The sequence below is a fragment of the Coniophora puteana genome, assembly GCF_000271625.1.
Source record: "Coniophora puteana RWD-64-598 SS2 unplaced genomic scaffold CONPUscaffold_13, whole genome shotgun sequence".
Taxonomy (NCBI): Eukaryota; Fungi; Basidiomycota; class Agaricomycetes; order Boletales; family Coniophoraceae; genus Coniophora; species Coniophora puteana.
Window position 1 is genome coordinate 987,995 of NW_006913065.1, and position 11,688 is coordinate 999,682.

The window sequence follows — 11,688 nt, forward strand, 5'->3', positions numbered from 1 at the left end:
TCCCAAAACGACATGTCAGACGGGAACGCCCGACGATCGGAGTTTGGACCCCACTAAATCCTAGAACTTACCGAAACATATGGTATCACATAACTTCCCGCTCATGCACGCGGAGTTCTAACAGGCCGAATCTACCCACTGAGGACTACTCCCATCTGGCAGAGAGAGCATAAATACACCATAATTGACTCTTGTAAGTCCAAACGGCGACATTTCTAGAATACTGTATCCATCGTCCGAGGAGGTAAAGCAAGGTTGAGCAACGGAATGAGCCACAGATACGGGAGCACCCTACTTCAAAGTTCGCGGTACAGACCCCATCCGCAGTATTTGTTTTCCTGAGAGATTCAGGACGAGGAACATTCAGGCGGGGACCTCACCACTTGCCAAGCTGAAACTTGGCAGGCTGGCCCGGTTCTGCTGGATCCTGGACTTCAACCACGCTTCGGCACCGGAATGAAACTGGGTCAATATAATCTCGAGTTAGAGCAGCTGGTACCTTGATGCATCGTGTCTTAGGGTGCCCTGGGTCATTGATCCATTGGCTCGGAAAGTCGGATATAGTACTGTAGAGTTGCTCAAACGTTCTTTCGCACTCCGCGTTGTGGCTAGCAATAGCTTGGGCTTGGAAAGTCTAAGTGGATGAATGCGGTAGAAAAAATAGGCCGTCTTCCAGACTTCTACGGGTCCGCAGGTTTCACGTACGCGCACAGTAGGAATGACAATGCATCATTTACTGAATTGTACAGGTTGAGCACCATTCTGAACCTAGTTCATCCAGGATAATGTATTCATTCAGATCCTCTGCTTCACACTTACCTACTTCTGTCAGATGGCACGATAGGTGTCGAACAATGTTGTGTCAAATTTAAGTGGTGCTTGAGTCGACGCTGTCAACGATGTCGATGAAAGCGGAAGGGAGAGATAGGGGGATTTCCCTAGAGTGGTAAGTTTTCGCACGGGGAGAAGGACGTGCTCACCATCGGGTAGACACCGTTCTGGAGTGTAAGATCGATCCAAGCAAGGTCTTAGCGGACAGCCTCGACGATGAGCGACACTTCCTTGAGCCGACAATCGTCCAACACGGACCTCTCCGCCTCCCTGCCCAGCCCAGCCATTGCAGGCCGGATGGGCACCCCGACGCTGCCAGGCAGTCCTCATCCGAACAATGTCAGCGTCAACAACGCAGGTGCCCAACAAGGGCGTTCCCCTTATCTTCACCCGTCACACCAAGCAACAGCGTCCACGTCTACCTTTGCACAGCCCCAGACAGCTCCTCCTCCCGCTCCCTCTGTGCAAATCCCCCAGATGCCAATGCCTACTGGATCCATGCCTGGCACGCCCCGGTCGGCGGCCAGGAAGCCATCCAGTCTGCGACATGCCTCCGACAGACCCGACAGAACTGAGCGGGAGCGTGAAAGGGGCGAACGGGGCGAGACCGCCTCGGGAAAAGAGAGGGAGAGGGATCGAGAACGGGACCAATCACGCCGCACGCCCTCGGACGCGATCTCGCTCCGGAACCGTGCGTCCTCGCCTAACTCACGCAAGGAGAAGGAAAGAGAGCGGACGAAACGACGGACGAGCGCCTCTCCCCGCCGACGCTTAGAGCCGCGCCTCCCGAACGACTACAAGGCAGTTCCCGTGCCCGCGACGAACATGTACTGGTCCCGCGCGCCCACGCACGGCCTCCTCCCATCACGCCCGACGCGCGCACACACCGCAACGCTCGTGGACAGCACGGTGTGGCTGTTCGGCGGGTGTGATGAGCGTGGGTGCTGCGCAGACGTGTGGACATTCGACACGGATTCGTTCTTGTTTTCCAGACCGGACACACAGGGTGACCCGCCGCCGCCTTGCCGCGCGCACTCGGCGACGCTGGTGGACCGCAAGATTGTTTTCTTCGGAGGTGGGCAGGGACCTGTGTACTACAACGCGACGTGGATTTTGGATACGACGACTCACCGCTGGATCAAGCCGACGTTCATCATCCCGGAGGGAAAGGACCCGGAAGACTACACACCTGCGCCAAGGCGCGCGCATACAGCTGTGCTGTATGACAATAAGATATGGGTGTTTGGAGGGGGAAACGGGCTGCAGGCCCTGGCTGACCTCTGGGCGCTGGACGTCTCTGGTTCTGTCGACAAGCTCAAATGGGAAAAAGTTGAGACGGGAGGCGATGAAAAGCCGAGCCCAAGAGGGTATCACACCGCCAACCTCGTAGGTGACATTATGGTCGTTATCGGCGGGAGTGATGGCAAGGAGTGTTTCTCGGACGTCTGGTGCCTCAATCTCCGTGCGTATACTTGATTTTCTTCCGTTGTAGCCGAAGCTCAACGTCTCTCAGGCACGATGTGGTGGACACGGGTTGATTCCTTGACCAAAGCACCTTCGTATCGCCGGCTCTCGCACACCTCCACACAAGTTGGATCCTACCTCTTCGTCATCGGTGGGCACGACGGTAGCTCGTACAGCTCGGACGTTCTTCTGTATAACCTTGGTGAGTGCCGCCCGTATCTCACTATACTGCGTATCAACGGCAATTCCTTACACCCTTCAGTTTCCCTGCAGTACGAACCCCGCGTCATCCGCGGCAGACCGCCGACAGCTCGGGGCTACCATGTTGCTCTCATCGCAGACAGTCGTCTGTTCACTTTTGGAGGCGTAAGTCCTTGGTCACCCCGCTATTTTCCTGCTGGAATTTATTGACATTGACCTTGCAGTTCAATGGCCATGACGTTTTCGACGACGTGCATATTCTGGAGCTTGCAGGGGCCGCATATCTCCCGCAGGTTATGAGCTTCGCGATTCCAATCTAATTCTAATACCTGGTTTGTTCCAAGGAGCGTTGTCTCCGCTGTCTAAACTGAAATCCTGATGTACTTACACTAAACGCACTGCAAGCAGTCCCCTCGGAATCACCTTACTTTTCTCACATCGCATTCTAATTTCGAAGCTACTTAGACAACTTTCTTCATATTAAGCCCCTGCTACATATACCGTACTTACTTGCTTCGTCTAGGCGACAGGTCGCATCTTTCTCGTCCCTTGGGTTATACAGACTGCTGGGCCACTTTGGTTGTCTAGGCAGCTAGCAGTAGTACGATAATGCCTCCTTCACTTGGAACCAGTATAATTTGTCCTATCATTTGCAAACGCCATAGCGCAGGTTGGACCATGGAGCATCGCAAATGATAGGCGCTTTCACTCCCAGGAGCGCAAGAGAATCATGTACATCAATAGACACTGACAATGCGATCCATGGATTCTATACCGCCTCCGTCAATGATAGCGATTCTGCGTCCCGCTCGCGGAACCGCATCGTAGTCACGTTTGACTGCGCGTCCTCCGTCTGCTCTCCGGACTGTGAGCACACGTATGACACTGCGTGATGCTTCCGGAGGCTGAGCACGAGGTACGGCCCGATCATGCACACGAGGAAGCCCTGCATGAACGCGACGGCGCTTTCGAAGACGGTTGCGGACACCGTTATCTACATCGACAGGAATCGGTAAGTCACCTCCGAATAAATAGGAGGGGATGGAGAAATTCGCGTACCCCTTGCACAGCCGGAGACGGATCGAGTGTGGCTGCCTTAATCCCATCAAATACAAAGATCAGCACAAAGTACAGAATGTTATCCCTGATCACGACCGCCAGCAGATTCTTGAAGAGTGCCGTCCACGAGCTTGATTCGGCGCTCGCGCTCATCTTCAGGTTGCGCCTGTCGTTACGAACGAGCTCTAGATGAAGCCAGATTCGGTGCAGCGCCATGGAGACCATGACGACCTCAAAGACGGCGACGGCAATGCAATTGGTCAGGTTCATCCAGACGAACATCGGCGCCGAGTCGGAGATGTTGCATTCATACACGCCACCGAGGCTGAGATCGATACCTTCCCGCCAAACCAGTCAGCTGTAAGCTGACGCGGCCGCCATCCGCAAGGTTGAGAGGGGTGAGGGAAGGGACGTACTGGAAATATTGTCCTTCATCGCATACAAAACCGAAATGGTGGTCACGATGGTGATTTGTTCGAGGATGAAGAGGCCCAAGAGGATATAGAGCACAGTCTGCGAGCGATTATATAATGCATGGATTCTGATGATTGAAATTGCTGTAGCTCGTTGAGCATCGAAAGTATGTCGGTATTGAACGGGAGCTTACCTTGAAGAGCGGCAATAACAAATAGACCGACAACTTGATAGGCCAGATAAAGCCGGAGACCTAGGACAGACGTTCATTGGATAAGGACGTAGTGGGCTATGGCAACGATGGTTGGCTTACACCTTGAGACGTTGCCCACACCAGGGATCAGCAAAAGGCACTTTCCATTGGTCAATCCTACCTCTGCACAGAGTCAACCAATTAACCAGTGCAGTCAAGGAAAAACGCACTTCACCGGTCATCTCCATGGAAAAACTGAGCACTAAGATCTTTTGTGAGCATCGATGAATCACTCTGGATAGTGTACTACCCAATCAAGTGGCTTACACATTGATGCCCTGCCTCACCACTGATCAGCAAACTAGCACGGATCTTGATAGGAGAATAAAAGTACACACACGACTGCGAACATCCCAAAATAACAGACCTATCAGCGGGGGCGAGCGTGAGCGAGCAATAGCGGTGCAAGCAGGAAAGCACTCACTATGATGTACAACGCGGTCGTCAACGACCACTTCCGTTTCTACTTGGGACGCTGAAGTGTGAGCACCGGCAGCTAGGGGTACAAGCGCGAACTTGCCCATATACATTCGACCTAAAACAAATATGAGGAATATAGCTCCACAAGGCAGAAATTACCATTGGTTAACTCACTTCCTGATCCAATCTGAGGACTATATATAGGAGTGCAGATGGTGAGCACAAGCTGGCCCCGCCAAGGTGAACGAGAATCCCATGTTGGACTTACAGTAATCATACACGACCAGCGTGAGGAGCGCAACTGTAACAGAGACAGTGAGGGACATGTCTACCTGCACGAAAGGGAGTCCATACCGTGACTATAGCTTTCGATGTTCTCCGACCAGATGGCTTGCCATGCCTCGGGCCACTGGCCCGGCATCGTGAAGACGAGGAGACGGGAGGAAAATCGAGCTTACATATATATGAGTCCTGAGGGTAACTCAAGCGCCAGTTTGCCTCCTGCTTTGGACTCCGCGCATGAATCGCCGAGGAGGACCGATGCACACAGCCGTGAACGAGATTTTCTCATGAAGAGCGGTGTAGGTACAGATGCCCGAGTGCGCGCCCGACAACGATCAGTTCCGAGCCTTGGTGGTAGCCTCTAGAGTCCTTCCAAGTACAGACTACCCAAAGAACCAAATTACTGAGATTTGGGCGTCGGCGAGCCAGAAGGACACCGGGAAGAGCAGTTGACTGGAGTATATGCGCGATAGGTCAGTCCTGTATTCGGGGTAACCTTTAACAGATAAAAAGCAGCTGCATCTGATCGCTGAAGCATTGATTTTTGCTATAAAGCACCCACATTTTCTTCATTCTCGCTTTATACGACCCCAGCAAAGGCCATGGAACATTTGTCTGGGCGTCTGGACCACGGAAGGGGGGGAAGAAGCCACCGGAAGAGGCCGAGGAGGATGTTGAAGTTATGAACTGTATCGTGTTGGAGAACATGATATGATACCGCCCTAGCTCAGACTATCCTTGCAACGTAAGACTTCACTTCAGTGCCGGCAAGAGTAAATCAATTAGCGGTGGACGCCGCGGGCAGCGTGTGCTCTCATTCGCGGCGGGTCAACCCGACACCAGCGCTCGACGAGTGCAGCCAACTAAAGCGTCGGAGCCAGTCGCGTCCTGCATCATAGAATAGAATAAACGCCGTAGGGTGACTAGATCATAAAGTGATGTGTTTCTTACATGATGAAGCCTTGCTTCAATGCTTGCAGGTCGCATAGCATGTCTAGCGGCACCAGATCTCCAAGTGGCCACTAGCACGTGTTGAATCGTGGCTGAAAGTCTTTATGGGCGCTTGAACGTTTGAACAACCGAACCACACACTAGCGATAACATTTGTCCGCATCCGCATCTTGACCTCCGCGTTCATCCCCACCCTCCCTCTCGACTTTCGCCATGGTAAACTGTACGCACCCGTCCACCGAACGACGCATGCTCACGGATAGATGACACCCACCCAGTCGCAGAGCTCAAAGCCAAAGCCGAGAAGGCCAAAGACACCACCGTCACCAAAGCGAGCAACACGCGCGACCGCTACACGAGCACGTCGTCCAAGAGCATGACCTGGGACCCCAACTGGAAAGCCGGACAACGCCCGCCGCAGTCGCCTCCGCGCAACGCAGGCTCTGGATCGTCGGGGAAGGCGCCACCCCCACCGCCGATACGCTCAAGGCCGCCCCCAGAGGGGCCTGCTCCTAGCCCGGGCCCACGTCCAGGCTTTCAAGGGGGCGCAGGAGGTGGTGGTCCCCCGCCGATCAATCGCTCTTCAAGACCGGACTCGGCACCGCTCCCGCCCCCGCCATCGCGTACGGGGGCGTTCGTGCGGTCGCCCCAGTCCAGCATGTCTCCACCCCCTGTCCACGCACCGCCGCCGATCGTCCGTGTTTCACACTCCCCGGAACCGACGGGGGATAGGATAGACTGGGTAAACCTCTCGCATGAGGACAAGGATGCGTTCTTCGACTGGCTCGACGAGTTCTTTTCGAGGTACCTTGGTGTCACGCTCGAGCCGAGGAAGTCAAAGTCGGAAATGGGATTAGGAGGCGGCAACGTGAATGCGATGGCGTCGAGACTTGGAGCAATGGCATTCGAGAGTGGACCACCGGCGTATTCGACGAGACCACCGGTATGTTCGCTTCAACACTTGTTCATTCCGTGCTTGCAAGATCTGACTGGTCGCGCTTCGACTTCAACCAGCCGAGATTTAACGCAGGCTCAAGGCCAACATGAGTTAATGAAGAAATGCAGTTTGTCGCTACATAGTGAGCTACACAGTGTGAAAATCTCGAATAGCCAGTGTAAGGAACTAAAGTGTATAAGCTAGGTAAGGCAGAGATCAGAACAAATATACGAGAGTGTAGTCTATGATACGATGGATGGTGTCGGCAGGCCTATTGATTAGTGGTGGGGTTCAGTATGGATGCCTGCCTCGCTTGCGGGTCGCAATCAGGATCGTGCTCCGGCTTCTACACGGTCTTGAATGTGCTTGCCTCGCGATGTCACCGCGTCGTCCTCTGGCAGTCCGGGTACGGGGTCTGATAGAGGTTCTGCACGCGGCGGTCCTCGGACATGACCTGCACATGTACGTCACGCCGTCAGCACTTCCGCGGTCCTCAAAACAACACGTCTCCACCCCGGAACCAGGCCAGGTGGGAAAGGGCAGTCGCCCACACAGAAAGCAAGACGGGCCAATGGAGGGAGAGACCGAAACGAACGAGGGACTCACGGTGGGGCAGCCACAGTTGGGTGCAGTCTTGTGCATGTGGGACTTGCTCGTCTTGCACTTGGCCTGGCCGCAATCAGTAATCTCGCCCGTCTCGTAGCGGCCGTGGAAGTGCTGTTTGATCGCGAGCGGCGGAGAAGCAAGGAGGTTAGTGGCATGAACGAGTGGTTAGGAAAGTAGTGAGTGGCACGAACACCGCAGCCCCTGTAGTAGTCGCCGATGCTGCGTGACGAGGACGAGATTAGCACACGGGAGAAAAGGGTTAAAGATGTGGGGCACGCGTACATCTCGTGCTTGCACATGGCTGTATTGGTCGGCTAGGTGATTGGTGGAGCGCGGACGCGTTTGGAGAGACGAGGAAGGTGTATGTACTGCGGCAAGGTTGGTGCGCCCTCTGGTGCACGTATAAAGTACAGATTAGAGGAGAGAAGCGAGGAGGGGCAAGAAAAAAGGAGGAAACGACGAGGGGGGGCAGCTGAATTGATTGAGCTATCCGGCCGTCCGCCTCGACGCTTTTTGTACCGCACCGCGGTGTGTCCAGGACTCCAGGAGATATATTGTGCCAGATCGTGCCTGCATAATCATCGGAGTGGGCAAATTTGATTCATCATTGTGCTTTTCTCAAGCGCTCTCACTAGCTTTGCGATGGATCTCGGGTCTCACTTGGGCTGCCTGAAGGTACCGACTGGACGTCCTTCGCATCCCTGTGCGGGACGGACGGGCCAGATTGTAATATAGATGGCACGGCCCGCACTTGGTACATGCACACCCTTTGATACCCGTACGGCAGTGGGCTACTGCGTTAGCGTAGCCGTAATGCAGGTCGCCGTCACCATGCACCAGGGTGACCACATTGCACATTGGAGACCGATGGAGACCTGTTCGCATACTGTACTACCCGCGCACTGGCACATCCGTACGCGAACTTGTCCCGGACCAGTGACACTTGGTCCAATCGGCCGTCGAGTAGCGTCGAGTCCGTCATCGGATCAGTGGCCACATGGCTACGCAATTCGCATATAGCTAGGGTTGGCATATACCATATTGCAACCTTGGGTAGACCTTTAGCAGGGTCGTTCCCCACCTCAAAGGGAGGACAGCCTGCGCACATTGTCTTCATATCGCGTAGCAGAAACACAAGAGCGCTATACGTAACCCTGAAGAGCGATGCAACGCGTTCTATCTAGGGTCCCTGGAAATAGAGATTACACCAAAGAGGGCAGATCGGTGTGAAAACATACCTCAGGGAAGATTTTAAGCTTGAATGCGCACGGTTGTGTCGGGACGGTGCCAGTGAGAGGCTTGAGCGGCGTTTACCTTTCGTTCGGATGTCGACGTCATCTGAGAACTTTTGAAAGCACCCAGTGAAAAAAGTTGGAGATCGTTGCCATTTGCCGAGGCGTTTATCGCGTAGTGATGCCAGCAGGACGAGGCGTGTCATGGTCTGCCATACGCTGCCAATGCATAGCGTGTCCGACGATCCCAGGATCGGCCTCCCTAGGGCTCCCTTCAGCCTGAAAACTTGCTCCTGTTCAATTGACATGGTCAACGGCACGACCGTTCCCTCCAGGCTTCGACCATCTGCATCAACCAGTGCAGCTCCGCGGCCTTTGTTGCATAGGTAGGCACCGACGTTCTTCCGATAGGGCCACTGGAGGCTATAGCTAAAGAGGCGGAGAACTCGGACAGCAGCGCGCCGCTGCAGGGTGTAACTTGTATGCAGACGGCAAGCCAACTTTTCGCCGACTTACGTCACGACGTCACGAAACACAACTTCTCGAGACCGGGTTCGACGATAGGGGGTCGATAACATGTAGCATCGTATGGAGGTGGATTTCATTCTCCCAGGATATAGAGTGTGCTGACTGATTATTATTGTTACATGGCACTTACACATGGTGCTCCCTCGATCTCGTCGATTTAATCGTACAATGTTCTGTTCTAAATATTGAGATCGAGCCTGTAGGGTGGCTTCATTATTTAAGCTTAAGCACCGTGCACAAAGCCCTCATCAATCTCAAAACCCACGTTAGGAGACAACTCCGTGTTTCCCAGCACCCGGACCGTCTCGACCTCGGTACGCTCTGCGCCCCGCGGCTGCCGCTCCTCGACATCGATGGCGTCGTTGAGTGCCGCCTGGGTAAGCACATCCGAGTCATAGCGCCGGCCGGCGAGCGAAGGATGCTTCGCGGCGTGCCGCTGGGCTTCGGCGGCCAGGGAGCCCCGAGGAGGGTTGTACCCAAGCGCGCGGTGTTCTACTGAGACAAGCTTGCGGGCGTCGCCTATGTGGATGCGATCCTGTGGTCAGGGGCTGACACTGACATGAAGGGACGCCACGTTTGCTAACCTTCCGCTAGATCGGTGATGTCAACGCCTTGAATACCGGAGGCGCCCTCTGTGCGGGCCCTGCGGCGATGTTCGGTTAGGTCAGGTCAAGGCTCACACTTGGCTATGCGAGTAACAACGCAAAGTACAAGACGTACCTGACTAGTTCTGCGTCCTCTCTAGCGACCGTATTCAGGAGCTCCGAGTCCAAGCGCCCAAGACCCGGGCGACCAGATTGCTTCGCTGCCGCCGCTTGGGCCTGCGCAGCGAGCGAGCCGGGAGGTGGCCTGTAGCCGAGCTCCTTATGCTCCTTGGACATCAGCCTTCTGGCGTCGTCTGCATCACTGTCCGTAAGCACTGAAGAGTATAGGAGGCAGATGGGCTCAGCTCTCACCCTCACTCATGTTGTTGAAGTCGATTGCATCCACAGCGGAAGCTGATGGTAAGACGTGTGGCATGAACACCTCGGCCTGCATGGGTCTTGCGCAGTGGACCTACCAGGAGCGGTTTCGACCGTGACTGTGGTAGTCTCCTGCCTCACCGTCGCACGGACGGGCTCGTCGATGTCGCCATGATTCAAGCTGCTGATGGGGAGGGACATGTTCAGCGTTGTTTGGTGATGGTACGGGTGTACAAAATGCAAGGGCAATGTCGGAAAATCCTAAGAAACGCAGCGAAACTAAATATCGCGCGCATTGATCGGTTGTGGAGAGCATTGGGTAAGGCTGACGCAGGTGCGCTCAGTGTTGCACCGCAGGATGATGTCGATGTGGAATATGGAGAACGTCATAGCTAACTGGAGGCGCTTCTCTTCCCCACGTTTTCTCGGATAATTCGGGCCGTCTCATATTGGAAAGTATTTGTGGATTGTGCAAGGATTGTAATTTGCATAGAACCACTATATACGTCAGAATCACTACGGAATGCGGATATTAGAAGCGCTACAACAGCTCTTTCAACGTCCTCAACTTGCATGATAAGAAAGTGGAGAAAACGGCGTAGTTGTTCGTGATAAATCCTTTGTGATTCCAGCGCCCAAAGAACAAGTCTACTACAGGCCTACATTACAGAAAATGCCCCGTGGTATATCTAGAATACAGCTAATAATGAAAACGTCTCATCGTACAAACTGTACTATCTCGTCGCATTAAATATCGTGCGTACATCGAGCGCGTAAGTTATCACCGGAACTTCACAACACAGACTGCAATGATGACCACCACGAGGATGGCAACCTCCACGGCGAAGGCGTAGAGACACCGCCGAGCCCACTTGGACTCCTCGGCGCGCATCTGCTTCATGATCTGGTCTTTTTCTTCTTGCGTCTTGCCAGACTCCCAATCTGGACTCGCCCTCAGGGGCGAGTAGAGGAATACGATTCCTATTATCCAGAAGAGCGGGAAGACTAGAAGTAAGGAACAGCCGTCAGTAGATGTAGAGGGAGGGAGGGATGGGGTAGACGTACAGAAACCATAGTAAAACAGATAGCGCGCGACCGTGGCTGGCTCCTGTGACCAGCACTCGGTGTAGCTCGGGAGCTTCTCCGATTCTTCGTCGGAGAGCCGAGGCTCGTATGGTGGTGGCGCGGCCGAGCGGGGCGGCGTCCGGAACCGTCTCCCGCCGAAAAAGTCCGTCAGCTCGTCTTCGCGAGCCTGCATCGGAGAGTAGTGGGCTGGTGGCGGTGGCGAGATGGGTGACGATGCAATGGGGGGTGCGGCGGGGTTGAACGGGGGAGGTGTGCCAGACGGTGGCTGATTGTGGGTGCCACTGGTGGACGGCTGGGATGCCGCAGACTGGCCGGGAGTGGAGAGAGAGGGGTTGCGCATGGGTACGAGGTCTGCGCAGGATGCTTGGCTGCTTGAGTCGTCGCTGCGTCTCGGACGGCCGGTGAAGGTAGAGAGCAGAGCGTGCATTCGAGGAAACGGACGAAGGATGGTCTGCTAAGCAG

General features: G+C 54.6%; 6 protein-coding genes across 6 annotated transcripts; 2 read left to right on the forward strand and 4 right to left on the reverse strand.

Moving 5' to 3' along the window:
* Nucleotides 1-1,329: 1,329 nt before the first annotated feature.
* On the forward strand, nucleotides 1,330-2,816 carry CONPUDRAFT_63912 (galactose oxidase; the record flags this gene model as incomplete). Its single annotated transcript, XM_007774717.1, has 4 exons — nucleotides 1,330-2,293; nucleotides 2,345-2,497; nucleotides 2,558-2,661; nucleotides 2,721-2,816. The coding sequence occupies 4 exons, from the start codon at nucleotides 1,330-1,332 to the stop codon at nucleotides 2,814-2,816; spliced, it is 1,317 nt and encodes a 438-aa protein (XP_007772907.1).
* Nucleotides 2,817-3,221: 405 nt separating this feature from the next.
* CONPUDRAFT_146553 (uncharacterized protein) lies at nucleotides 3,222-5,063 on the reverse strand. The gene is made up of 10 exons (XM_007774967.1): nucleotides 4,997-5,063; nucleotides 4,911-4,943; nucleotides 4,647-4,757; nucleotides 4,561-4,589; nucleotides 4,490-4,500; nucleotides 4,393-4,431; nucleotides 4,163-4,222; nucleotides 3,972-4,068; nucleotides 3,556-3,893; nucleotides 3,222-3,490 (listed from the first exon to the last, which is right to left on the reverse strand). Exons 6-10 carry the CDS (start codon nucleotides 4,408-4,410, stop codon nucleotides 3,266-3,268), a joined length of 738 nt encoding a protein of 245 aa, XP_007773157.1. The 5' UTR covers nucleotides 4,411-4,431; nucleotides 4,490-4,500; nucleotides 4,561-4,589; nucleotides 4,647-4,757; nucleotides 4,911-4,943; nucleotides 4,997-5,063; the 3' UTR covers nucleotides 3,222-3,265.
* Nucleotides 5,064-6,088: 1,025 nt separating this feature from the next.
* Nucleotides 6,089-6,922, forward strand: CONPUDRAFT_157987 (uncharacterized protein; the record flags this gene model as incomplete). Its single annotated transcript, XM_007774968.1, has 3 exons — nucleotides 6,089-6,098; nucleotides 6,154-6,818; nucleotides 6,890-6,922. 3 exons carry the CDS (start codon nucleotides 6,089-6,091, stop codon nucleotides 6,920-6,922), a joined length of 708 nt encoding a protein of 235 aa, XP_007773158.1.
* A 269-nt stretch (nucleotides 6,923-7,191) lies between these two features.
* On the reverse strand, nucleotides 7,192-7,717 carry CONPUDRAFT_157988 (uncharacterized protein; the record flags this gene model as incomplete). Its single annotated transcript, XM_007774969.1, has 3 exons — nucleotides 7,192-7,266; nucleotides 7,419-7,529; nucleotides 7,610-7,717. 3 exons carry the CDS (start codon nucleotides 7,715-7,717, stop codon nucleotides 7,192-7,194), a joined length of 294 nt encoding a protein of 97 aa, XP_007773159.1.
* A 1,684-nt stretch (nucleotides 7,718-9,401) lies between these two features.
* CONPUDRAFT_168578 (uncharacterized protein) lies at nucleotides 9,402-10,347 on the reverse strand (the record flags this gene model as incomplete). The annotated part of the gene is made up of 5 exons (XM_007774970.1): nucleotides 10,239-10,347; nucleotides 10,135-10,176; nucleotides 9,899-10,076; nucleotides 9,763-9,821; nucleotides 9,402-9,697 (listed from the first exon to the last, which is right to left on the reverse strand). The coding sequence occupies exons 1-5, from the start codon at nucleotides 10,339-10,341 to the stop codon at nucleotides 9,402-9,404; spliced, it is 678 nt and encodes a 225-aa protein (XP_007773160.1). The 5' UTR covers nucleotides 10,342-10,347.
* Nucleotides 10,348-10,921: 574 nt separating this feature from the next.
* Nucleotides 10,922-11,653, reverse strand: CONPUDRAFT_76401 (uncharacterized protein; the record flags this gene model as incomplete). Its single annotated transcript, XM_007774749.1, has 2 exons — nucleotides 10,922-11,145; nucleotides 11,206-11,653. The coding sequence occupies 2 exons, from the start codon at nucleotides 11,651-11,653 to the stop codon at nucleotides 10,922-10,924; spliced, it is 672 nt and encodes a 223-aa protein (XP_007772939.1).
* Between the last annotated feature and the right edge of the window lie 35 nt (nucleotides 11,654-11,688).